General features: G+C 51.4%; 1 protein-coding gene across 1 annotated transcript in view; it reads right to left on the bottom strand.

Moving 5' to 3' along the window:
* The window catches only part of GRIK4 (glutamate ionotropic receptor kainate type subunit 4), a 176,122-nt gene that overhangs the window by 92,294 nt on the left and 57,629 nt on the right, over nt 1–26,199 (bottom strand). The window contains 1 exon segment of the mRNA XM_042034171.1: nt 23,049–23,180. Coding sequence (XP_041890105.1) covers nt 23,049–23,130 — 82 coding nt within the window. The 5' untranslated portion in view covers nt 23,131–23,180.

Below are 26,199 nucleotides of genomic sequence, written 5' to 3'. Positions count from 1 at the left end.
ACCCCAAGACAGAACCCAAAACCTGAAGCCTCAAAGACAGGATCAGACCAGGTTTGTCCTGCGCACGGCACCAGCCCAGGAGCTCCCACCAGAACTCCAGTTTACCATTGACAGGATGTGGTCCGGGTTGCCCTGAAGGCACGAGCCTGCAGCCAGAAGCCACCTTCACTGCTGGGCTCACCTTGAGTCCCTCACGGCCCTACACAGCTCATCCTTCCCCTGCTGGAATTTGCAGGCTCTCCCTGGGGCCAAGGAGCCGCCTTTCCACATTCAAGCACTTTCATCCACGGCTTTTTTTCCCCTTCCCTCATAAATCTTTTGATAGAACACTTCGGACTAAAAGTGGAGCTGCACCAGAACACAAACCAGTGCTCTCCTTATGCAGACATATGTCTGATGTCAAAAAGACAGAGCAGGTCATTCTTAGAAAAAGGCCCTTGGAACACCAATAGTCGCTGTCATCTCAGCTCTCCATCACAAAATGACAGCCTCCTGTCTCAAAACAAGCTCTAATGGAACCACATTTATCCCCATCTTGCTGTAATCACATTAGACAGTCCTACCAATTTAACTTTATTGGTTTCTTAACTGTCTGGGAAAAAAAAAAAAAAAACCCAACCCATCCAGCCCAGCCTGCCATGTTTTACTACACAGGAACAGCCACCTGCAGTCCCCTTCCGACAGCAGCATCCCACGGTCAATAAAGAGCCTTCTGTTTGGTGTGAGGCTTCCTGCTAAGATCTCGTTTTCTTTAAGAGACTTGTGCAGCTTCTGAGCACATCAGATTCCGTTTAAGCCAGAATTTGCAGCGTGTGCTCGGCCATTAGAGGCACAAGTGATAATATTCTCAGCCTCATCGGCGCAAGGATGTTCACCTGCAGGAGCGCCGGGGGATGAATGTGTATGAGGCTGTTGTTATCTGCTGCCCAGACGCCTCACCCCGGCACGCACAGGGGAGGCAGGGTGGGAGCGAGTCCAGGGCACACTGCAACACCAGGGATTCGGTTTTGCAGCGGTTTTTCAACCCAAAATTCACGGTTTGGGTAGCGCGGCGGCCGGATGCAATTAACCTCCGCGGCATCCCGTTGCTTGCTAAACCCACAAGCCAATCTCGTTCCCCCGGGTCCCCTCTGAGATTTCCCTGGAGAAGCAGTGGGTGTCTCCCAGAGAAGGGAAGAGAGCTGGCCCCATTCCAGGCACCGCCAATTTAGAAAAGAGAATAGCAGCAGCAGCCAATTTATTTTCTGCCTGGGTGGAAACCTCGGCCAGACCCTGCTGAATTTCTGTGCCGCTTCCCCACTGCTGCTGTTTATGCTGGGAGGGGTGAGCAGACAGGACACGCGCTGCTGGCATCCCTAAGTGGACACAAAACAATCTCTTACAGGGCAGGAAAGTTTCCTCAGCGCTCTGAGCTCCTCTAGCACTGAACCACGGGGAGCGTTTTCTGTGCTGGAGGGAAAACTGCAGCTCTGTCAACTCCTACGATAAACTGGCCCATCTTTCTCCACAAATAAAGCCAATTTTTTATGGAAAAGGCATCGAAATGCCATCCCTGGGCATGGAAGTGTTACTCAGATGCCCAGACCTGCGAGCTGTAGCTGGTCCATGGCCAGCTCTCACTCAACCCAGGCTGCACCCAGACACACACAAACTGCTCAGTCCGTTCCCTCTGTGCGGATGGAACTTCCAGACCATTCCAGCAGCTGTAATTTAAACTTTGAGGCAATGGCTGCACAGTCTTGGACACCCTTCCAGGGCCAGAGGACGGGATGCCATCATCCCTGTGTCCCCTGATGGGAAGTGGCAGCGACCCGGAGCTGCCAAGTGCTCGCTGCCCAGGCACCAGCCCTGGAGTGCCGCCACTCACGCCCTCCCCAGCCACAGCCCCCTTGGAGAACATCCTCCTTCCTCTCCCCAGACCCCTCCAGAGCTGCCTGCAAGCCCAGCTTACCAAAACAAACAACCCCACGAGCCCAAAGGGACCAGCAGGCTGCGGTGTGACCCCCGAGCCGGGGGAACAGCTGGGGCTGGCGCAGCCTCTTTCCTTGGCTTGGCAGTGAACAACATCAACTGCTACCCCCCAAAACCCACTAGCCAAAATGCACTTTAACCAACGTGTGCCACACTCCTGCTCGTGCTGGGGTGTTAGAGCACACGCAACACTGCACAGCGGGCAGGAGCTGGCAGGGGAAGTGTATCTAATTAGCCAGAACATGGATTGGAAACCTCCAAGTGGCTGTGTTTTCATACCACCAAATTAGGCTCATCAGGTTACCCGCTATGGGCAGGAGGATTTTTTTAAGTGCTCCTTTGAGGCAGATAAAAGGTAACAGAAATTATTTCAGCAAAGCGCTCCCGGCTGTGTGGCTGAAAGGAGCTTTTGTCTCTTTCGGAGCTGAGTCAGGAGAAAAAGCAGCCTCTGAGGCCCTTCTCCGGCTCCCCACAGCCCAAGGGGTCATGGCAGGGGCTCCCAGTCCATTCCTGGCTCTGAGCAGTGGAACTCCAGCTCAGGCCAGTTCACCTCCAACCCACCAAGTCCACAAACCACAAGAGTCTCGTGGCCCAGACAAACTAAAAGATGGTTCAGCCAGGTTTGAGGGAGCAGATCACACCCTGTCTGCACTGCTGAGGTCAGCACTGGATCTTCCCTCCAGCTGCTTCCTCAACGTAAGAGAAACATCCTCAGGGATCACCAGAAATGGGGACAGAAACTCCATCCTGCTTTCCACGGGAAACTGCAGTGAGCACGGGGCTGCTCTCAGTGCATCAGCCTCATTTCTTCCACTGGGATGGGTCATGGGTGTCACTGTGGGAGGGACAGGCCCTGCAGTCACAGTCCCCTTCTCTCTGCTCTGCAAAAAGCCCAGCAGACAAAAGCCCAGAAGACAAAAAAATATCAGCCTGAGCCCCATCTTTGAGCTCATCTCCTGCTTGGGTTGAAATCCGTGGATTTCAGACAGGCTGGAGTTCAGAGCAGCAAAGACGCAGAAATTAGAAATAATAATAAAAAAAAAATTAGACGCAGAAATTAGAATAAAATCGACTGGAGGAAGAGGAACAAGAGAAAGATCATCATCACAGCAGCAGCACACAAAGCCAGCCTCATGTAATTAAGATGCAATAGAATCCAAAGTCTGAGCCATGGCCCATATTATGCTGAGATTCCCAAGCCCCAATTTCTCATCAAATCCACCCAATCCCATTTTCTGCCTGCCCACTCCTAACAGAAAAACAGACTCTGGAAACAGGTAGCTTGCTTTGCAACACTGAGTATCTCTGTTTTCCCTCATCAAGAAGGCACTGGCATCAATTAGAAGACAAAGCCATTAGACACAATTTGTTTATTCAAATTAGCAACATGCCTGTGTCAAAACCCCGGGCTCCCCACGGCCCTGATCTCACACAGTGTTTGAGGCAGGATGATTGATTGGGCCTCCCACAGCCCCTGGTGGCTTCCACAGGCTTTGGACTGGCTTGCTCAAGAATCCATCTCAGCATTCCAAGGCATTTCCTGCCTCCCCCTGGTCCCCAGCCTCGGGGTTGGTACCTGGTTTCACTGGCACTTGTCTCCATCACAGCCTGATGCAGGAAAGCGCCTTCCCTACGGATCCACCTCACCTGACTCAGCTTTTAGCCCCTCAGAGCTGAGCAGAGTTTAAAAAAATCATCCTCCTGAGAAGTTCCACCTCGCCAGGACCCCTTTGATGCCCACGGGGTGTCTGTAGGGGCTGTGCCCGCACTGCTCAGCCACTAAATCCTCTCTCACTACAAAGGCAGGCGAGCACCTGCAAGTGAGCACTGAAATACCCCAGCAACTTCCAGAGGGTTTGGGTAAGGCCCAAACCCAGTGCCCCTTTGCTCTCTGTTTGTGAAAGGCTCTCACACATCACTGCACAGCAGCACTGTCAGGCTCCCAGGGTTAATTGGCCCTCAGCATCTCCGGGGCCGCTTCCTCCTTTAATAGCCAATTAGACCTTATTAGCTGAGTTGTCATTTACATCCAGGCCTCCCAGCAGTAGTCCAGAAGCTACAAAATCACCTCAGCAGCCCTTCAGTAGCGTGGACTTTTACATCATGAGCTGACCTTGCTGCTCTGCCCGTGGCCCAGCTGCTCCAGGACACCTGTGCCGGCAGCTCACCTGGCCTTGGGTGCGGGAATGCCCTGCAGGGAGCATGGATGGAGGATCAGAGGAAGGTCTGGCCCACCGGGAAGAGTGTTCAGAGTGTCTTTTAATGGGCTGCAGACATGTTTAGCAAACCTCTGTCAGCGCCCAGCCCGCGGGCAGGCCGTGCTGACGTCCTGCAGCTCAGATCAATCGGCAGAGCTGGGTAACGGCCATTGATTTTACACGTGGAATGAAGTTGTCGAGTCTCTGATTCAGCCATTAGTGAGTGCTCATTTTATCGACCTGCAGGGCCAGGGGGCCCAGGGGGTTTGGTTTTTCCCTTCTAAAGAACAAGCAGCACCTGCCAATGAGAGGTGATGGGTTCCCTCCTCATCCTCTCCCTGCTCCACCTTTCCCCTCCTCTGCTTTTCCCATCCCAACACCAGTCACACGCTCCCAGATCCACAGGAGGTTTCCAAACCCCCCCTGCAGCCTCTGGAGCAGCTGGAATTCCATTTTATTCCATTCCACCATATTCCATCCCACCCCATCCTATTCCACTCCAATTCCACTGACAATTAAAGGAATTCAAATACAGTGAAGACGCATTTCTGTCTTTGCCAGTTAACGTTTGTTTCCAGTTGCAAAAAAACTTAATTAACGTTGTAATTTGATTCTTGATAATGATCAAATATTTGTGCTTACAAGGAGCCTAGAAAATATCCCAAATTAATCTGCATGCAACATAAGGAATATGAGAATAAGGAATGAAAGCAGAGGACAGCACAGTAAAAGTAGAGGGGCTCCCTGCATTAGAGGATCAACTTTTACCACAACTTTGCTAACATTTGGATGGATGGATCTAAGTCAGGAATATTTATTACACTGTCTAGATAAATAGATTTGACATATCTTAGCAGATAAATGACTGATAAGCTTCTTGCAGCCATCACAGAAGAACAGGCTGATCGGAAGGGATTTGAAGGATGCAAGGAGACAAGTCCAGCTGGTCCAAATTCCAGCTCAAATTCCCTGGTTTTCATGGGAATTTTCATGCCCTTGTCCCATCTCTGCCTTTTGTCCACACCCAGCTTTCCTCACTCATGCTGGACAAGAGCACAGCCTGAGGCCACTCAGCTTTTGGCCACACCGTCAGGAGGCTGCAAGTTTGAAAAAAAAAAAAAAAAAAAAAAGAAGAAAAAATGAAGAAAACTGAAAAAAAAAATGTCTGAGAGACTGAATCAGAGAGGACTCAGGAAGGGGAGATTCAAAGGCACACATGGATAAAATTAACCCAGGATAGGGGTCCTCCCTGATGGAGTCTCAGCGAGGTTGTGCTCGTGCCTCTGTGTCTGACAGGGATAAAGCAAGGCACCCAAAACTGCAAAGATGCTTAAATTAGAAGGGATCCAACGGACACCAATAAAATGCTGGAAAGAATTGTGTATCAACATCTCCAGAGAGGCTGAATGAACACAACCTGCTCTTCCTAAAAACTAAATCTGAGGTAGGAGAAAAGGGGAGAGCAAGATAATCCCACCATAAAGTGTAGGACAGAATCGTTTAGAGATGAAGCAGATATTTAGGGATGCCATTAAAAAGCAGAAATGAAGGCGCAGCTACAGAAATGGGAGAGGAGTGCTTTGTTTCCTGGGATAAAAACCCAAATATTTTACAGGTTTACATTCATTCTGCTCCCACTAAACCAGGGGATGAATCCAAGCTGAATTTTCCAGTTCCCAGGTGCTTCCCCACCCCGACCCTGCCGGTTCAGCCCTCTGCACCTGCGTCACTGCTGCCACAACTTCCCTCTGTTTGTTGCTAACAGCCTGGGCAGATTTCCACACTTCCCAGCCTTGATGGACACTGCACCAGGCTGGGGCTTGGGAGATAGAGGTGCTAATTTGAGAGCTTGCTACAGGCAATTCCTTCCATTTTCTCTGTGCCTCTGCCTCATATCTGGATCGCAAGAACAAATGTTACTGTCAAAGCAAAAGTCCATCCAATAATTCCTGCTAATAGCCTCCCAGCCCTGGGCTGCTCTCAGGTTAGGAAACTTCTGAAACTGATGTTGTTTATATACTTAATAACTCCTAAGTGCTTTTCTCTCCCCTGTGCTCGGCCACTTTCCTCTTAAATCTGCGAAAACTTTCTGTACCCACCACTTCCTTCGAGCTCAACATATCAATCCCTTGTTGCACAAAACCAGCTGATCCTCCCCACCTCCATTCCTCCCCGGATTTGCCTTCCTGGAAACTCTCCAGCACAGGCATTGCCTCTCAAAATACAAAACCAGGTGTCCTGGGGTGACACACATTCCCTGGAATGCCATGGGATACAGGGAGCTGCACACCGGGGCTGAATCCAGCCCTGCCTGGGATCTGCAGGGCCCATCAGGAGCTGATGAATTGCTTTCTGCTCCCATGCCTGGCTCCGGATTGGGTTATCTGCGCAGAAAACGTAATTTGTTTGCTGATATCAAAATGCCGCCGCTCACCTGAGGGATTAACGCCGTGACAAAATCATTAGGAGCCTGAGGGAGTGCTGGAGGCCTTCTGAGTTCATGGAAAATTCATTCTTCAGCCAAATGAATGTCTTTTTCCAAACAACTGCCACAGCAACCCCCCTGTTTCTCAGCTCCCTCTAGACCGAGGATGCACACACAGGGCTCACCTTGATCCTACACCAGCAAAGGGGCCAACAGCACCTTCCAAACCCACAACTGGCACAGGGAACAAACCCCAGCACCATCCCTCAGCCCCAGCTCCGCAGGGAACGTGTCCCAGCGCCACGGGGAGCCCGTGCAGAGGCAGAGCTGAGAGCTGAGCCCCACTCTGCTCCCACACCTTCCCGTGGCTCCCGCATCCTGGTCCCCCAGGCGCTGCACACAGGAGACAAAACACCGCTCTTGTCGCTCTCCCTGCGAGCTGCTGCTCCTGCCTGGTGCCGTGAGGAGCTGGCACTGAGTCACTGTCACTGCTGGGGAAGGGGAGAGGGAGCAGCGACCTTCCCCGTGCCGATTCCCTGCCCCGTCACACGCGCTGTCTGCTCCACGCCGGGGCCTCCTGCCACAGCAGCTGCGTTCTGCTTTTCCCTCCTGCCCTGCCACCAAGGTGACACCATCAAGCATCTCCTTCCCAAACAGCAAGGCTGGGATTTGCATTTCAATTTGAGTTCATTCTCGTGGTTCTGATGAACTTCTGAAACAGCTCCTCGCGCGTGGTGATGGAGCACGCTCCCCCTCCCTGCTGACACACACAGGGATGTATTTTTAGCCTTGATCCCTGCATTAGGGAAAAGTCACCCTCTTAAAAGAGCAGTTTTATTGCCAAGCGATATTAGCACAATGAGGGAAAATCACTCCTAATTTTTATAAATTATCTCATCATCTGCAACTAATTAGCAGCCGCGGAAAGACGGGGGAAAAAAAAAATCCTCGCTCCAGAGAGAAGAGCTTGGAGGTGTTCAGAGCTCAGACAGCCCTGCTGGTGAAGGATTGCACGGGAATTCTCTCCCACTGCACAGGTGAGGAGCTGTGCAACTCCTTCCCCAGCACCACGGAATAACCAGGGTTGAAAGGGACCTCTGGAGATCATCCGCACGCTGAGGAATAGCTGTGATGCAGCTTAGCTGGAAACTTTATTAAAATCCAATCTAATCAAGCTGTTGCGAGTCTCCATTCTCCTTACCCTTGCTCCTGGGCGCTTGTGCCTCTGTAAATGTGTCTATAAAAGTAAAATGAGCAAGCAGCCAACGGCTAAGCGGCACTTAATCAGAAGAAAATGTATACCCTGGTGGATAGCAAACTGCTATTAGGCTGGGGAGGGGGGAACAGCAGGAAATAATAAGCTATAAATGGACAACCAAATAAATCTCCTGCTGCACCAAGTGAGAGCACATCTGGTTAGATGCCACCTCCAATGAGTTGTGAGCAAAATATTTATTTGCCGCCGAGCACCTGGCAGCAGGAGAGGGAACGGAGCTGCTTTCCCCTGCCTGGCCTCAGAGGTGCCTGCAGGAAAACCCTACCTGGAATCATCTGGCCCCCAGGGCATCGCTGGCCAGGCTGTGACCCTGCCCACAGCTCGTCCTGCTCCAAAAACAAGGAGTAAAATATCAAAATCCATCTTCTCTCCAACAGGAGAGCCCCTCTCCTCCATCCCTACCACATCCTGACCAAGGAGGTTAGGCAGGCAGGAGACTCTGAAGCTTTAAGTACCACAGGACTTTTACACCTCTGATCCCTGAGAGTGCCTTAATTTAATATAGAGCACTTCAGCATCAGGAGAAAATGGGATTTGGGACTTGGAAGGCCCCGAGGGAAAAGCTCCTTGGAGAGGGGCATGGCTGCAAAGGGGATTATCACCATAATCACGAGATTAGTTGAATAATCCCAGCCCAGAAGAGAGGTTTTGTTGTCTGCATGACGCTCAGCACCCTCCTGCTTCCACAGAACCGCAGTGCAGCGCGGGGTCAGATTGAATTTGAGGAATAACGTGGGGGAAAATCAGCCCAGGCTGTGCCTCACAGTCCCTCCAAATCCATCAAGGTGACACTGCCGTGCTCCATGGCCTCGGGCCAGCCCCATCTCCCAAACCCTGACAACACAGCACATCCAAATTGACTTTGCACCCCCCCACAACCCCTCTCTGCTTCATTTTTCGCTCTTTCACAGACTGAACGCAGCCACGGAGCTCAAGCCTCCAAAAAAAAAGGCAAAACCCTCCCCAAGAAATTCAGCCCTTCCAAATGAAAAGAAATTGTGCCAGGGAAAATAAACTAAATCAAAATAAAATAAAATAAACCTCCCCTCCTAATCACCCAGCCTGGCTCTTCTAAGGAAGCTCTTGCACAGCTGAATTGCGCAAAGTAAACAAATAATTACCAGCTATTTTCTTCTATAGGTCAGAAAGCAGATTAGCAAGCTGAGACTGAAATCTAAAGCACGAGCGTGGCGTGCCCAGGCTTACAAAAAGCAGAAAAAAACCCGGCCAGAGCCCTGTAGAACAACCACAGCTCTCAGCCCCTGCTGCTCTCGGTGCCACAAGAAATCCACCTGCTCTCCCCGCTCAGGTGTTGATAACCTGGCTGGAAAAACACCTGAACTCAATGCTACTGTTTTGCATTTCCAGATTCTCAACTTTTTAACTGAATCTTAGTACCCAGGGAATGGTTTTCTGAGAAGGGGAAGCCAGAGTTTGGTGCTTCTCCTGGAAATGCTTCATCCGGATGCCTCAAACCCAGGGCTGAGAATCAGAAGGGAAGAAGAGGTGAGAGACGTAAGCAGCAATGCCTGCATTAAATCCCACTGTACTTTTCACTTTTTGCAACTGAAAGCAAAACCCACCCTCCTCGAGCCCCTTGTGGGACTGGGAAGGACGAGGCTGCTGGGGTGAGAACTTTAGGTCAAGGAGGTCGTAACACTTTTCCCCCACAGCGCTGGAGAAGCTGCTTTAATTCAGCCCTGGCAGAGAAATCCATAGAAGCAGCAGGGAAGGGGTGATATTCCAAGCATCAGGAGTCTCCCAGAGGAGCAGGAGCTTTAGCCCTGACAGGTTGTCCTGAGCCTGCAAGCAGAGCAGGTGAGGACACCCTTCCCCACTGCTGTGCACAGATCACTCTGCTTCCCCCCCCCCCCCCAAAAAAAGCTCCAAAACCACGGAGCAGGCAGACAGGGACCTGTTGCAGCTCCCTGCAGGTGCTGGCTCGGGCAGAACACACGGCCAGTGCTGCCTTCTCAAGCACAGATAACACTGGAGGGCTTCCAGGTGGGGAGGGTGGGGGAGAGCAGAGAACAGAGCCAGGACATTTAAAACAGCTATATTCAGCAAATATCTGCTTTTCAGAAGGGTTTTAGTCACACAGATGCTCTCTTTTTTATAGATATATTTTTTTTTGCATTTCTTCTGGCATTATGCTGTTATTTTATTCTCTTTTTTTTGTTCTCACCTCACCTTCCAGTGCTAGAAACCATCCATGCTTCATGCTGAATTTTAGCAGCGGGAGAGGAAATTCTCAGAGTCAGTGTTCTTCTAACCAAGCCACCAAATCTTTTCGAGGTTAATTGATTCTCCAAGCATGAGGACACGTCTTCCAAAAGCATGTTCAGTGCCATGAACTGCTACTCTAAAACTCTCTGTGCTGCCAGCTAATGCCTGAAAACGCTTCCCATTTCCTCACAATGGAACCTGACAGCCCCAGGACAACAAACAGCCACGGATCCGTCGCGGTTTGTCATTCAAAAGGGCAGGAGCCAGGAAATCATAAAATCCCAGAATGGTCTGGGTTGGAAAGGAAATTAAAATCATCTCATTCCAACCCCTGCCATGGGCAGGGACACCTTCCACTATCCCAGGCTGCTCCAAGCCCCGTCCAGCCTGGCCTGGGACACTTCCAGGGATGGGGCAGCCACAGCTGCCCTGGGAATTCTCTGAGGAGAAGGAGAAGCAAAGGCAGCAGAGATTCCAGGTTTGCGGCTCAGCCTGGAAATATCCCACCCTGTGCAGCAGCAGAGCCTCCAACAGCTCAGGGTTACCTGTGGTGGGAGCACCTTCACTCACACCCCATGTCCTGCTTCATGTCCCAGAGCTCTTCAATCCATCCCCCCTCTGGCTCACCAGCAAAAAGCCACATCAGCCTGTGGGTTCTTTACACCTTTTTTCCAGGGAAATCTGTGTCTGTGCCCGACTCAGGGTGAGCTGCAGGCACCTTGAATCCCTCCTCACGTTCCTGACTTATCACCCCCAGCCTCTTCCCCTCATTTTGTTCCCCATGCTAACAGCTTTGCCAGCAGCGTCTGCAGGGCTGAAGGGACTGAGGGCAGAAATAGAAAACAGCAGCCTGGAGATGGGAATGGAGGGAGCTCAAAGCCTTTTCCTGCCCAACAACAACCCAAGCTGCCTGCAAATAAAACTCCAGAGCTCATCAAGCAACTCTGACCACTGAGGGTGCTTAATAAAGATTACTTTTCTATAGCTCCGCTTGCCCGAGGCATCATTTGCTCCTAATGAGATGCTCCATGGGATTTAAATGCAGGAGGGAAGAGCAGGATTTCAACCACAGCCGAGGGAAAACAAGATTTCTGCTCCAAAAATCTGAGTTGGGCAGCTCAGAACCATCTCCTACCATGCTGATCCTCCTCAGTCGTGCCCAGCTGGGCACCCACAGGGCCTGCCTTGTGCCAGAGCTGTCCCATGGCAAAGACTGGTCATGCTGGGGACATGGAGACTTGGGCAAAGCCACTGCCAGCCTCACCTGGCCCTAAAAAACTCAGCTGGGGCTCATGAGGCATCTGTGCTGGGTGTTACATGGGGTATTTATGGCTTTGCCAGAGCACTGCAAGGTATTTCCTTGCCAACTCCTCTGTTTTTCACTTTATTTTCTGTGGTCATTAAGATCATTGGATTTCCAGGCATGGCTGGGATGATAAAAGTTCTTCTTGCCACTGTAGCAGGGCCCCCAGTGAAGCGAGAACGCCAAAAAATTTCTATGTGATATTCTAGTGGATATTCCATCCACTGAAATGGGTGGAAATACCACGGGCAATCAACACTAAAGGTCTGCAACTGCCAAGCTCTACTGGGATGTGGAACAAAACGTCCTGAAGTGCCGAAGCCAAAGAGCAGAATGGACTTGCTGCTGGAAAAATGGGAATATGGACAAGTGGGGGCAGCTGAGCATGACCAGAAAAACCTCTCTGCAGGGGGAAGGAAGGGCTGAGCTCAGGGGCATCCTGCCCCGGTGGAGCTGCCGTGGATCAGGGCTGGAACAAGGTGGAGGACGTGAGATGCTGAACACCACAACGTGCACACACGGGCATCCCAAAGCACCGATCCTGCCAGGTCCTGGGGACTACAAAGGGGAGGCTGGAATCTGCGATGAGTGAGGAGATGCTCAGACAAACCCAGGCTGACCCCACCTCACAACTTTCCAGCCCTCGTTGCCCCCTGGGCTTGGCAAGGAGATCACAGAAGTTTTAAGCTCCTGTGGGATTAGAGTCACCCCAGGACAGGGATGAGCCTCGGGCTGGAGCTCAGGCATTCATCCCAGCCTGCACCTCTATGATAGGAAACCAGGAATAATTCCAGGGGACAGCCCAGCTCCTGGGAGTCTGCTCTAGGGAGTGCACAGCAATCCCTCCAGTAAGAGTGGGGACACAGAGCCCCTTCCTTGCCTTCCTCCCGCTCTAAATTCCCCCCTGAACACAATTTCAGCTGCGTGACACGCAAGAACTTTTGGCATTTATAGAGACCAGGTTGCTGGAGAAGCCCAGGAAAAGAGATAAAAATCCAGGCTGGGCTCAGCTCTGCCTGCAGCCAGCTTTATCAGCCCTTCTGACAACTGCAAGGCTACCAAAAATGTAATACTTACAGGAGACAGACTCCTTTGAAGAGATAAGAGCATAATCCAGGTGGGTTACCCAGAACCTGGTTACCCCAAGGCTGGAATTTGATCCCGGATTCCTGCATCCCACCTGAGCCTCCCAACCCACCAATGATTTGATTTCTCTCTTAAAACTGTCTGTAAAAACGAATGAAAATTCATGAATCCTGCAAGTAAAGAACACAAGATGTTCTGAAACCTCAGGGCTGCACAACTAAGAGGAAAATCAAGCTCCATCCCTCCTTGTGCCTTTGTACCAGATGCTCCCCCCTAGGCCAGGGACCGTCACCTCCTGGGCTCAGAGCTCCAGCAGCCAAGAGCAGGGTCCCTGCTGAGAGAAGATCAGCTCCTTCCTTCCACGGGCAATTCCGGAAGCATCTGGAGCAGTTCTGCTTTCAGGGCTGCTGCTGCAGAGAGACGGCTCCAGAGCACACGAGAGGTGACAGGTGACACCTGCACTGAGTCAGGTGGCCAGGTAAAGCTGGCCCAAAGCACCTGGCTGCAGCAGCTCTGCTCCTGCAGAAGCAGGTAGCCAGTGGCCATTAGTAATTCCTGCACTCTCTCTTTGGGTAAAACTGCAGCACTCAAGGCTCCCAGCGCTCTCTTTCTCTCCTAAACGCAGCGAGAGGCTGCTCCCTTTGCAGCACTCCAGGGGAGCTCTGAGTGCATCATTTTACCCCAAAAAGGATGGAGCACTGCATGGCCCTGCTCTAAAACTGCTCCCCAGGGACAAGAGGGACCCAGAGGTATCAAGGTGATCCCCACTCTGAGATGATCCCATCCCAAATCTGCCAGCAAGAGAAACTTGAACAAAGATCAATCCACTTCTAAAGCAGCGAAAAAGATCCTTGTGAAAGTACAAAGCACTCCTGGGCAAGTTATTGCTCCTGTGGCTCCATTCTAGAGGATGATGGCACAGCTGGTGCTCCCCCTTCCTCACATCCCTGCACCTCCACAGGCTGAGCTCTCCCTTCAGGAATGCTCGCAGCAGATTAAAACCCAGTTTATTAAATAAGGCAGTGCTCTAACAAGGGTAATCCACTGATAATTTCACTCATTTAAACCCTATTTTATCTCAACCAAGTAGACTTATTTCCATTTAACAATCTTAATTCTTTCAGCACTTTCCAGCTCCCAAATTGGCTCCGACAGCAGCGCTGACGTTCAGCCATCACTTTCACATAAAGTTACATTTAGTCTCTCCAAGGCCCTGCAGTGTCTGGAGGTGCAAGAGGAATTCATTAGTGATGTCTTTGGGAACAGGAGCCGTCCCTCCCTGCGGCCTCCTGACATCCACAGCCCTCATTTGGCAGGGCTGGAGTCAGGGCAAGGCCAGGCTGAGCTGCTCCTGCTGCACTCAGCTCCCTCCCAGCTCCACCTCTGTGCTGTCACATCTGCATTCTCTGCGCTCTCCTCCAGCCAGGATTGTCACCTTCTGCTTCCCAGGCTGCCCACATTCTTCTCCTCTCCAAACAACACCCCAAAGAAGAGCTCTGGGCTATGATGCCACCCCCCCAAAGCTCTTGGATGGTTGTCCCAGTGACAAAAGGCCCCCATTTTCCCTGCCTGCTCGCAGCCCTTTCTGCCATGGGTTGTGCCCTGGGTGTTTTTCTTCTCTCCCATGTGCTCCCCTGCTCTTCACAGCTGACACCCCACAGCAAAGCAAATTTCATTCTGTCAGATCCTTCCATCCTTCCCTTTTTCCTCAGCAATCTCAGCCAGCAGCTTTGATCTCAGAGAGGAAGAAGAGGAGGATGAGGAGCACAAAGCTGGGAGCAAGGGAAGGGCAGGAGCCACCACTCACCCTGCTTTGTCAGCAGGTTGCTCTCCACTTCTGGGATTGGGACTTTTCCAAGTGCTGTGTGTCCCTAACACCTGGATATGGAGAGTGGGAGCTGCTGGATCTGAGCCAGGGCAATTTGGGATTTCAGCTTCTCAGGGGCCGTGTTTATCTGACACCGAGCCAGCAGCAATTAGCTGCGGAGGGGCACTCGAGATAAATGCCCTGCTAGGTCAAAAGCTCCTCTTCTGGGAAGGTTGCCCAGCCGCCCTGCAGTGCCTAAACTCGGCAAGAGGGCTTTAACACCTCGCTGAGCTCAGCTCTAGGCACGCGGCAGCCTGGAGAGCTCCTGAGCTTGCAGCCCACCCATCCATAGGGCAAGGACAAGGGAACGTGCCAAGAGTCACAGAGCAGGAGGAATGAACCATGAGCACGAGGCTTGGAGCACAAAGAAACCCTTCCTTGCACTTCCAGGGTGGGGATCTCAGCCCTGCTCCAACTGGCTGGAGCTGGAGTGGCTTTTTGTCCTTCTCCCATCTGCCGTCCTCTCCCTGCCCTTCCCAGAAAGGTTCCAACAGCTCCCAGGTAACAAATTCGGCTTTATCCCCACTCACTTTGAAGAAATTGGGCATCTACCTAAAATCTGCCTAAAGACTCTCCTCCCCCTCACTGCCCGAAAAGGACCTTCCAATCACATCATGGTCCCTGCAGACCTGCAGTTCCCTAAAAACAAGGAACATGTTCTTCAGCCAGGCATCCAGAGGTGCCCTGTCCTCAGGAGTCACTCCCAGAGCTGCTCCTGCCTCTGCGCAGGACTTGCCTCCCCTACGTGCTTATCCAAATTATTTAACTCCCGTCTACATCCCAAAATTCTCCTGCTCACTTCAGATGGTTCCTTACACACAAGTTAATTGGTCTGTGGGGAGGAACAGATTTGGAGCTCCAAGTATCACCGAGGCTGGCATGCGTTTCCCAGGTGCTCTGGATGCCAAGGCAGCAGCCTGGCAGGGTGGTGGCTCTCGCCCCAGCTCAGCTCTGAGGAGGAGATTTAATCCAGCCCTGCAGTGAAGTGAAATCCATCCTCCCTCGCTGCCCACACGGATAGCCAGGGGCGAGGGGCTGGGCAGCAGGAATCCGTAATGCAGCCTCGTGCACAATCCCATCTCACGCCACACTGGAACTCTCTGCAGAAATTCCAGCTCTGCTGAATTTGGCTCCGAGTTGGAATTCATTTTGGCAGCTGTTTAGGCAGGCAACCAAGGATCTTTCATTCATGTAATTGACTTTTTTATTCATATATATATATGAAAAAATAATGAAAGAAATTGCAGAGTAGCTCTTGCTATCTGTAGCTTTCTCTGTGTGAAGCAAGAAGATCTGCATTAAAAGTGGCTCAGCAGCTAAATACACAAAGTGCTGCCCAGGGGCAGGAGCAGTATTTAGATATAAAACAAGTTACATGACTCTCAGATCCTGATCCTTGGCTCCGGGAGAATGTTTAATATTCAGGAACAAATGTAAAAAACCAGACCTTTGATACAAAATTCTGCACATGCACCTATCCGTGCCTGTCCTCTGTCACCCTGCCACAGCTCAGGACTGTGCCCGCAAGAGATAAATGTGACCTTTCCACTGACCAACCCCTCTCTGCCTGGCTCCTCTCCTTAAATTCCCCTTTCCTGCTGGATTAGCACTGCTTCCAACCCAGTCACCTTCCAAACCCACAAAGCCACACAGGCCAGGGCAGCAGCTGCTGCTGTGCCCAGGGGCACCACAGCTTCCCCCCGTGCTGGTGGCTAAATGGCTTTCAATAAACAAGAGAGTGAAGAAATAGAACGTTGATTTGCTGCTTAAGTAACGTGGCTCTTTTCCATAACTACCAGCCGCTTTCCCCATGCAGCTGCTCTGCACAGAGAGATCTATATCTATATAATATGTATGTGGATGTATAATGAATCAAAACAAAGCTTAAAGGCCTCCTGGGGTGGATAATATAACCTGCCTCTCGGACATTAATGAATAGGAACAGATCAGGAAAAATAACTCTTGCCACAGAGGTGCAAGAGATGGAAGGAGATGATCTGTCTGGCTGACTCCCCGTCCCTCCTCACTCCATGCCCTGTGGCACCGATCTGAAATATAAATCTGCTTATTATTTATTATTCACATTATTACAGAGCTGGATTCCTCCGCTGGAGATGGGGAGCTCATTATGTTTTATGTGGCAAAGCTGCAGCCTGGAGAGAGGCAGAGCCCTCCCACGCCAAGCAAGGGGCACTGCTCTGCTGGGCAGGATCTGCCTGATGCCACGGACACCTTTCCCTTGCAGGGCAGCTCACCCTGCTCTGCACCAAGCTCCTCTTTTCTCCATGGAGTTTCCCTGCTCTGCACCAAGCTCCTCTTTTCTCCATGGAGTTTCCCTGCTCTGCACCAAGCTCCTCTTTTTTCCACGCAGTTTCCCTGCAGGATGAGGCTCAGTTGATTTTTAAGCCAAACACATCCAACCTTGATCACACAGAATTCGTGTACAAACCTCCGTGGTGGAGGAAGCCATCAATCCCCCCTCTCCCTCTTGGTAGCCAGTCCTGTCAATCTGCCAAACAGGCCCCTCTCACTGCTGGAAACCAAAGCCAAACGAAGCAGGGGTGCAGGGTTTCTGCACCCCTCGGGATTTCTGCATCCCTCGGGATTTCCACACCCCTCGAGAACCTGCTCGCGGCTCGTCCCGGTTCCCGCTCGGAAGCGCTCGCGCTCCTCCCGCAGTTTTCGCTCACACTTCCGTGGTGCTAATGAGCTCCTGCCTCTGCAGGCTCAGAGGGTGCCGAGCACAGCCCCAGGAAAAGCTGCATCCACAGGTTTAGTGGGAATGGTGTGCAAACCTCCTGCCTGCCCGTGGAGACCGTCAGGCGCCCACCGCCGACCTCGGCTGAGCCTCAACACCCTGCCCTGGTGTCCTGCACCAAAAGCTTTCAAGGAAACTCCTCTCACCAGATCATTCCAGAGAAGAACAGGGTAGATAAATGACTGCACCAGTCACCAGCCCCTCTCTGAACAGTTCCAGTTGCCTCTTCCTGAAATAAACTCATCTCATTTTATCCTTGAGTAGCCTCTGTGGCTGAGTCGCCTGAACGAGATCAGGACAGGAAGGGTAAAGGATGGGGCAGTGGCAGCCACTCTTCCCAGTGCTGGAACACAGGAATAGCTGGCGAGAACTGCAGAGAATCCAAGGATAAAATTTGCCCAGAGAAGCTGTGGCTGCCCCTGGATCTCTGGAAGTGTCTAAGGCCAGGGTGGACAGGGCTTGGGGCAACCAGATCCAGTGGAAGATGTCCCTGCCCATGGCAGGGGGCTGGAACAGGGTGATCTGTGAGGTCCTTCCAACCCAAACCATTTGTGATTCACTGTAAGTTTAACGAGGCTTTGCTGAAGGGCCTGGCATCTGTACAGGTGATTTTTATTAAAAAAATATTTATGCACAGAACTCCGTAAGAGTTTAAGCCCATAAATAAGACATCACTCTCCTAGAAGAATAATCAGAACCAAATTAAAAGGGCAGATAGCAAATGAATATTGTATTTTTCTCTACCTCTCACCATTCTCCAGCAGCAAATGATAAATAACTATGAACCTGCTTCGCTTTAATAAACTTAACTGGCTGTTTTTAATATTGGGAGAACTATTAATATTTTATCCCAATAACTACACCCTCCTCCCACCCCACTCCCCAAGCCAGGCTGGGATTAAACGCTCATCCTAATGACAGGTGGAAAGGTTTTCCAGCAACAGCACCACCATGTGAGCCCTGCAGGTTGTTCCTGTGCTCTGAGCTGATCACAGCAGCCTGGCTGGGTTCAAAGCCAGGGTAAGGCCATTCCTCTGCTGGGGAACAGCAAATCCACGGCCACTTTATTCCAGATCCATCAGTATCATCCACAAAGGGCTTGGCTAAGGCAGAGCTACACCAGGAAAGGAGTTTGTGCTTTGTGTGTGTTAAATGTTCCCAGCAGGGGGGAGAAGAGGAGTTTCAAGCTGTGTGAGCCAGCTGCAAGCAGGAGAGGGGGAGCTGGAGATGGCACAGAACCTGCCACAACGCCACAAAGGCACTCTCTGCCTGCCTGCACTGAAAGGCACAGCTGGGTTCCCCCCTTCATCCCAGCCTCACTCCTGAGAGGAAGAATCTGGTACCTGCTGACATCAGCGTCCTCCTTCCCCAGCACCCAGGGGCTGGCTGCACCTTCATCATCAGAGCCACCAGCACCCTTTAAAATGCTAATGCTGCCTTGTGGGATCTTCCCTGCAGTGCCTGCAGGAGAATTCTGCGTGTCCTGAAGGAGCTGAACCAAACAATCCCCAATTCCTCTGCTGTTACCGTTCATTTTTAATGAGTTTTTAACGCTCGCTTTTCCCTCGCCTCAGCCCTCCAGCTCAGACACACCTATGGACAAACTGCATCCACCAGGGCAGCTCTGGGGCCTTTACTCACTGCAAAAGTGCTTGAGTACATCATAAACACCTCAGGAGGGTGATTACACAGGGAGTCAGGGCCGTGCAAACGATGCTCTGCTACCCACGGCCGTGACAGAGGGATGGGCTGGGAATAAAGGGGCTCCACACAACCACAGCGATGCAGGAAAAGCTCCAGTTCTGCCTCTTGCCACCTCCTTCAGCACACACAGATCAATGCCTGGGGTTTCCTACAGCTCCACGTGCTCTGGGGGATCCCCAAGAACATCTTCTGGACATGAAAAGCGGAGAGAATTGGGATTGTTCAGCCTGGAGAGGAGAGGCTTTGGGATGACCTCACTGCAGCCTGCCAGGAGCTGCAGGAGCTGCAGGAAAGATGGAGAGAGAATTTCTACAAGGGCTTGGAGTGACAGGACAAGGGGAAATGGCTTCAAACTGACAGAGAGCAGGGTTAGATGGGAGATTGGGAAGGAATTGTTCCCTGGGAGGGTGGGCAGGCCCTGGCACAGGGTGCCCAGAGCAGCTGTGGCTGCCCCTGGATCCCTGGCAGTGTCCAAGGCCAGGCTGGGATAGTGAAGGTGTCCCTGCCCATGGCAGGGGGTTCGAACTTCATCTTTAAACCAACCTAAACCATTCCATCATTCTATGATTATAGTTCAGACACAGGAGATTCACAACCCCTCAGGCACTCCAGAATTCTGGAATCGTCCCTAGAAACAAGGACAGACACCCCAGAGAGACAATTCTGGTGATACCCCAGCATCAGGGTGGGATTCATGAGGACTTGGACCACAAATTGCTTCTCTGGTGGACGAAACCACAAAGCGCTGGGACAGCAAGGACAGCTGAGCCAGAAGTGGATACAGTCTCTGGGTGGGGCAGGGGGCAGAAAACCACCAAATTTCATCTCAAAAAACACCCTTAATGCCACAGTCCCTGACTATGGGGTAGAAAAACACCAAGTTCCACCCTAAAAAACATCCTTAAATGCTGGAGCTGTTGTGTAAAGTTTGCAGGGGTGGGAGACAGAGGCAGGGAAGGGATTTTCACGGGCAGAGGGAATCAGAGACGAGCACCTGAGAGGCTACAGGAGGCCTTGCAAGGAGCTTGTCAGCAGATCCTCTGTCAGGGCTCCTGGTCCTGCTGCTGGTGAGGGCAACGCCGTGGCTAAACTCCAATTTTGGCCGGGGTATGAATTTTAAATGAGCTTTTTAGCACGCCCAATGAATCAAGGCAGAGAACGCCAATTTAGGGCCCCCACGCTCTGCTCTGCGAGCCCAAGTAAATAACCCAGCAAATAACTCAGGCAAATTTCCTGACACTTCCTTGAGCATGAGTGAACAGGAGAAAAACAAACCCAGAACTGCTCCCACACACGCTGTGTGCTGCAGGAAAGCAGGGCCAGGGGAGATGTCGCCCTGGAGAGCAGGAGGGAGCTGATGATTTTCGCTTTTTGGGGTGGCTGGATGCAACACAACCTGTGCAAGGGCAAGCGCTGCACCCCAGGATATTTTGGGAGGCTTTGCATTGGTTCTTCCAAGCTCTACAGGCTGCCTGGAGGCAATTCCTTCCCTCCCAGAGCTCTTAAAGCTGCTGAGAACGCTCCCAGCCCTGCCTGCTCCTTCCCTCCCTGATCAGATCCAGCTTTTGAGGTGCACAGATACAATAATTCACCCAGACAGAGCAGGGAACTGACTGACAAAAGACATTCTTAGTTAAAACATCACCATTTTGGATAAAGCTTTTAGATCTGGATTTCCCCACCAAGGCCTCCAGGAGAACAAGGACAAGGAGGTTTTCTCCAGGGCTGGATCAGAAAGGAACAAACAGTTTAAGGCTGAAGAAACAGGTTTGCACTGATGGTTTCCCCCCCCCCACTGTGTATCAAGGAGAGAAATAGAGCGTTCAGGAGGCTCCAGGCTGCTCCTCTACAGCCACAGGCACGGGGAAGGTCACCCTGGAGCCCACATTCTGCTCGATTTCTTGCACAGATGACGCCTCCCAAGCTCACTGCAATGCAACACTCGCTGTGGGTCCTGTCCAGGCCAGCAGAAATTCACTGTGTGCTCAGAGATGAGGCAATCTGCTGCCTCTCAGCTCCACTGAGGGCTGCCAGGGCCAAGATCCACCCGAAACCCCAAAAAAGCAGCAGCGGGGAAGCTCAGGGCTCGGTTCACAAGCCAAGTGCCCCTGACTCAGCAGCACCGTGGTTCCTTCTGCCTGAAGCCAAGAGCTGCAGGCAATAATCTCTTTTTGCTGGTGAAGAACCCACCCTGGCAGTGCCCAGCTCACCTCCTGTTACTGATCACATCCCGGGGCATTCCAGCAGCCCCCTATCAGATGGTTTTCAGGATTGTTTTAAAGGTTAGCTTCCATTTCCTTGGAATATTTAAATGTTCTTGCTGGTCTCTTTTTCCTTCCCCATGCAGAGCCTTGATTGATGTTGCTAGATACCATATCTCCCTGCCTTGCCAAGAGCATGCATTTGGGAATGATTTCAGGGCTGCTGGTAATATTTTCTCCCCTCTTTTTATTCTGCACTTTATTTTTATTGACTTTTTTGTTGGAGACGCTGTAAAAATGAAACTGTGGCTTGGAGAAACAACACTCATCAAACCCCCCAGCCAAGCCAAGCTGGAAGGCAGCTGCCATTCCCACCTGGAAGCTGCAGCATAGATTTGAGTTTCCAGTCCTTAAAAACTTAAAATCACAGTCCCAGGTCTCAAACATCTTCACCTTCCACTCTGGGGAGGTGGGAAACAAACAGACCCCAGGTTTGCAGCTCTGTGCTCTCGGGGGAGCTCCCCTTTCTTCCCACACTCCCAAAACCCCACAGTGCTCCCCAAAAAGACGACACACAGTGCAAAGTGAAGGATTTTCACCTTCAGCACCCTGATGATTCACCCTCCATCCCCATCCCTGCCTGCTGGCTCAAGCGGAGGATGTGGCCACCAACGAGAAATGCAGGCAGCAGAGCTGGGAGCACGCAGGGAGCGCTCCACATGAATCAGGGATGCCAGGGATATAAAACACCAGCCACCCTTCCCAAGCTCCTGCCAGCTCACACCCTCCCCTCCCATATTTCCTGAGCTGCTTCATGCTCCACTAGCGGAGGGGAGAGGTAATTTTACTTCAAGTGTGTCACCTGTGCAAGTTGCAGATGGGGACAGGAATAGATTAGCTGCTTATCTGCAACAAATAGTTAATAAAAGCAGCTGGTGGCTGCAGGGGGAACAGCCAGGGGAAGCAGTTTCCTTTCTAAACAACAGAGCAAAGTGTCGATACTGGGAGGTGAGTTTCATTACGAGGTTTCTGGATGCATTTCTGTTCCCTAATCCGCACAGGCAGCCAGGAAAAATGACAGTGCCTCTTCCTGAACACTTTTTAACACAGCCCAAAGGAGCCTGAGTTCATGGGGCTTCCCTGCAAATGGGTATTTTGGGGTTATCACAGTTCTTGTGGCACCCCCGAACTGGGGGCAGTTTGGGCTCAGGCACTCCTGGCTCATCAATGTATTTGTGACAGAAATATTGCATTTTATGTGGAGTTTAGGAGAGGGGGTAGGACATGGCACGGACAAGTTTGGCTCCTCAGTGGCCCTTTGAGGGGTGGCTTTGAATTTACACAGGAAGAACAGCACCAACACCATGAAAACCAACACAAACATGGCAATTCACCATAAACAGCATTTCCTTTACAAGAGGAAAGAGAGAACATTCCCAAAATGCAAAGAGGAGCTTCAACAACTGTGTCAACTCACCATAAACTAATTTCATTTACAAACTGAAGACAGAACACTCCCAAAATACAGCAGGAGGAGCTCAGTGTGGCAGCTCACCATAAACTGCACTTCATGTACAAGAAGTAGAGAACACTCCCAAAATGCAGGGAGGAGCTTCAGCCAGCGTGTCCACTCATCATAAACTATTTTCATTTACAAGCTAAAGACAGAACATTTCCAAAACACAGAGAGCAGCTCAGCAACCCTGTCAACTCACCATAAACTGCCCTTCATTTACAAGGGGAAGGAGAGAACCTTTCCAAAATGAAGGGAGGAGCTCAGTGTGTAAACTCACCATAAATCACATTTCATTTACAAACTAAAGACAGAACTCTCCCAAAATACAGGAGTGGCAGCTCACCATAAATCACATTTCATGCACAGGAGGAAGGAGAGAACCTTTTACTCAGGGTGTCAGCCCCACCTCAACGGGGACACCCCACCCAGGCAGGGAGGATTTCCCCCCTCCAAGAATTCCTCCAGAGTGGCCAAACAGCGCTGGACAGACCCAGATGAGAGCGAGGTGTGCACTCACCAATCCTCAGGGAATGGGGGCTGGCCCAGATCCGCATCAGCCACAGCAGAAGGAGCACCAGAGGCGCCAAGACACGGAGCATCTTCCATAAATCCTCATGGAGCCCTGCGGTGGTCTGGGCATGACATAACTCTGCGGGGAGACACAAAACACGGCCGTGAGCCCCTCTGCTCTCCCAGCTCTCCCCCAGCAGCACCACACAGCTCCCAGCTCGTCCAGCACTGGGGACAAAGGCTCCATTTACCCGAGGAGGAGGAAGCTATTTACAGACTATGAATTATTCAGGGACTGGAATCAAACTGGGCAGAGAGATTCTAGCAAAAACAAAGGAAAAAAAAAAAAAAAGGAAGGAAAAGAAACACAAGGAGAAGTCCAAATATTTCATCTTGGCATTTTTAGCGTTTCAACAAAAACAAGTGGAAATCAATATTGAGTCACATCTCTGACTTCTATTCTCACCCAATCCCCCCCCTTTTTTTTTCCACTCAGAGCAGCCTGCAACTCATTCTATAATACTGACTTCTGATTTTACGATGGGACAAACATTTTCGTAGCAAAACGTGATTTGAGGGAGGGGTTTAGGAGGCAGAGAGTCACTTGGGCCTCAAACTAGAAACCAGTTCCTTGCCACAATTCCAGTCACCTCCTTCCCTCCCTTTCGGGAACAGGAAGATTCAGCACAAGACCAAAAGCATCTCTTTTTCTCCTCACACAAGGTCTCACCACCCCACCACACAGAGGTCCAAGCTCCAAAGTCAAAACACCACCAAAATGAAGGACAGGAGGTGGAAAATCCACAAACTCATCATCAGCACGAATATTGGCACCGGCTGTCCCACAGCAGGCTCCTGCAGCACAGCTAATCAAATTTGTAACAAATACCATTTTAAACAGCTTCATAAAGGGCAGATTTTACTTCATAGGGAAGAAAAAAAAAAAAATGGTTGTCTCTGGAGTTGATAAAATTATCTCCACAGGCAGCAATGTCCTTAAATGCTGACTTTGAGTGTTTCATCTGTTACCTTATCTCTCCCTTCCCCAGCTTGCTGGCAAACATCCTCACACTCTTCCATTTGTCTCCTTCCTGGGCCAAATATCCAAGTCCTGACACAGGCAAAGTCTTTAATCTGCCTTTGAAGTTACCAGGAGTTTTGTCCGAGCAAGACGCAGCCTTTTACTTGCAATTTTCCAATTAATCTATTTTTAGATTACATTTAGACTTCCTCCAGCTTATCTCAGCACTCTCCACAGGGACCATCCCCTTTCACAGAGGGGAAATGCAGAGGCAGGGCCACAGAAAGAAAAATCCAGGGAGCCCTGGGACATCTCCACTCGCTGGGGTTCGATCCCTGCCTGGATCACGCCTCCCTTGGGAAGCTCCCACCAGCAGCTCTGCCTCCTGCATCCCAACCCTCTCCATTCCAGCAAATTGAGGGATCTCATGCTCAGCTGTCAGTCACACACGGGAAGAGCATCCTGATTTCAGCACGCTCAACCCATTTTTAAAAGCCAGAAACTCCCCAAAACCACCTGGAACTTGTGAGCCACCTCTGTGAAGGCCAAACAGGAATTTCCTCCTTATTTTTTTTTTCCCCCTCTTTTCAGTGGGAGTTCCAGAGTAATTCCTGGGGAAGAGAAGCCCTAAAAGGTTAAGCACATGGGGAATTGGTTACATAGAAGCGCTGGCAGCAGCAGAGACAGATTGTGGAGCATCGTATCATTTGAGCACTTTGAAGCAGTTATTTCCAAACTTTCCAAGATATTGACAAAACAGCAGGATCACGTCAGACGCGCTCACAGCCCGGAATGTGGAGCTGGAGCTCGTGGAACACACACAGACACATCCCTTCCCTGTGGAAGCAGGGATGGAGACTGCAGGACAGCGAGGGCAGCTTGAGGTTTGCCACCCAAAGAGCTCCCTCGTGCTCAGTTCTGGCCCTAAAGCTGCTCCCCAGCACTCACAGTCCTGTTTTCTTCCCTTTTTAGGTCTTTTTTATGTCCTACTTCTTGCAGTGCTACCCCCAGTGTGCTTTCCTTGCCAGTCCCTGGTGATGAACAGCCAGAGCTCAGCTGAAGCATCTGGTTGGGAATCTCAGAGCAGGACCAGGGCAGGGAAAATGTTGGGTAACAAAATGAAAAGTGGGTAACAAACCCCTCAGTTTCCAACCAAACAGGAGGGAAATGACTGCCTGAAATTCGAGGAGGGTGCTGGAGTTTACATCCCCATCATTCCCTGCCAAAACTCTATGGAATCACAACAAGGAAGGAACTGAGGGGCTGGAGGGAACAGAGCTGGGAAGGGGCTGGAGCCCCAGGAGCGGCTGAGGGAGCTGGAAAGGGGCTCAGGCTGGAGCAAAGGAGGCTCAGGGGGGACCTTGTGGCTCTGCACAAGTCCCTGACAGGAGGGGGCAGCCGGGGGGGTCGGGCTCTGCTCCCAGGGAACAGGGACAGGAGGAGAGGGAACGGCCTCAGGCTGGGCCAGGGGAGGCTCAGGGTGGACACCAGCAGGAATTCCCCATGGAAAGGGTTGTTAAATATTGGAATGGGATGCCCAGGGAGGTTTGGAGTGCCCATCCCTGGAGGTGTCCAAGGAAAGCCTGGAGGTGGCACTCAGTGCTCTGGGCTGGGGATAAGGTGGGGACTGGGCAGAGCTTGGACTTGATGGTCTGGGAGGGCTTTTCCAACCTCAGTGACCCTGCGAACCACGAGGTGAAAAGGAGCGGTTCTCACTTCAGGCTCTGCGAAGACAAAGTGCACAAGGAGCACACAACTCCTGGGGGAAAGGGGAAAGGCCCCTGTGACTCCCTGCTCTGAGGGACAGACCCCAAGGCCACTCCTCCTGTTTGCAGCCCGCTGGAGAGGTGCTGAGGAGATTCCCAGGGAAGCAGCAGCTGCCTGTGCATCAGCAGCTCGGAGTTCACCAAAGCTGAGCAATAAATCCAGGGTGCCCGCTGAGCTCTGCTCCGGGAGCGGCGGGGCTGTAATTACCCAGGACATGGAGCACAGGGGGATGCTGCTCCACCTCACGCCTTTCCCACCCCTCAGGAGGGCTTGGATTTTGGAGCACGGGCCCAGGGAACAGCTGTCAGCAACAGAAATGCACCTTGGGGGTTGCCAAACAGCAGAAAACACAGGATCCTACAAGCCGTGC

Source organism: Corvus kubaryi, unplaced genomic scaffold (assembly GCF_017639235.1).
Source record: "Corvus kubaryi isolate FWS band 111438036 unplaced genomic scaffold, C.kubaryi_AGA036_p1.0 37367, whole genome shotgun sequence".
NCBI classification, from domain to species: Eukaryota; Metazoa; Chordata; class Aves; order Passeriformes; family Corvidae; genus Corvus; species Corvus kubaryi.
This window is presented reverse-complemented; position numbering and strand designations above follow the sequence as displayed.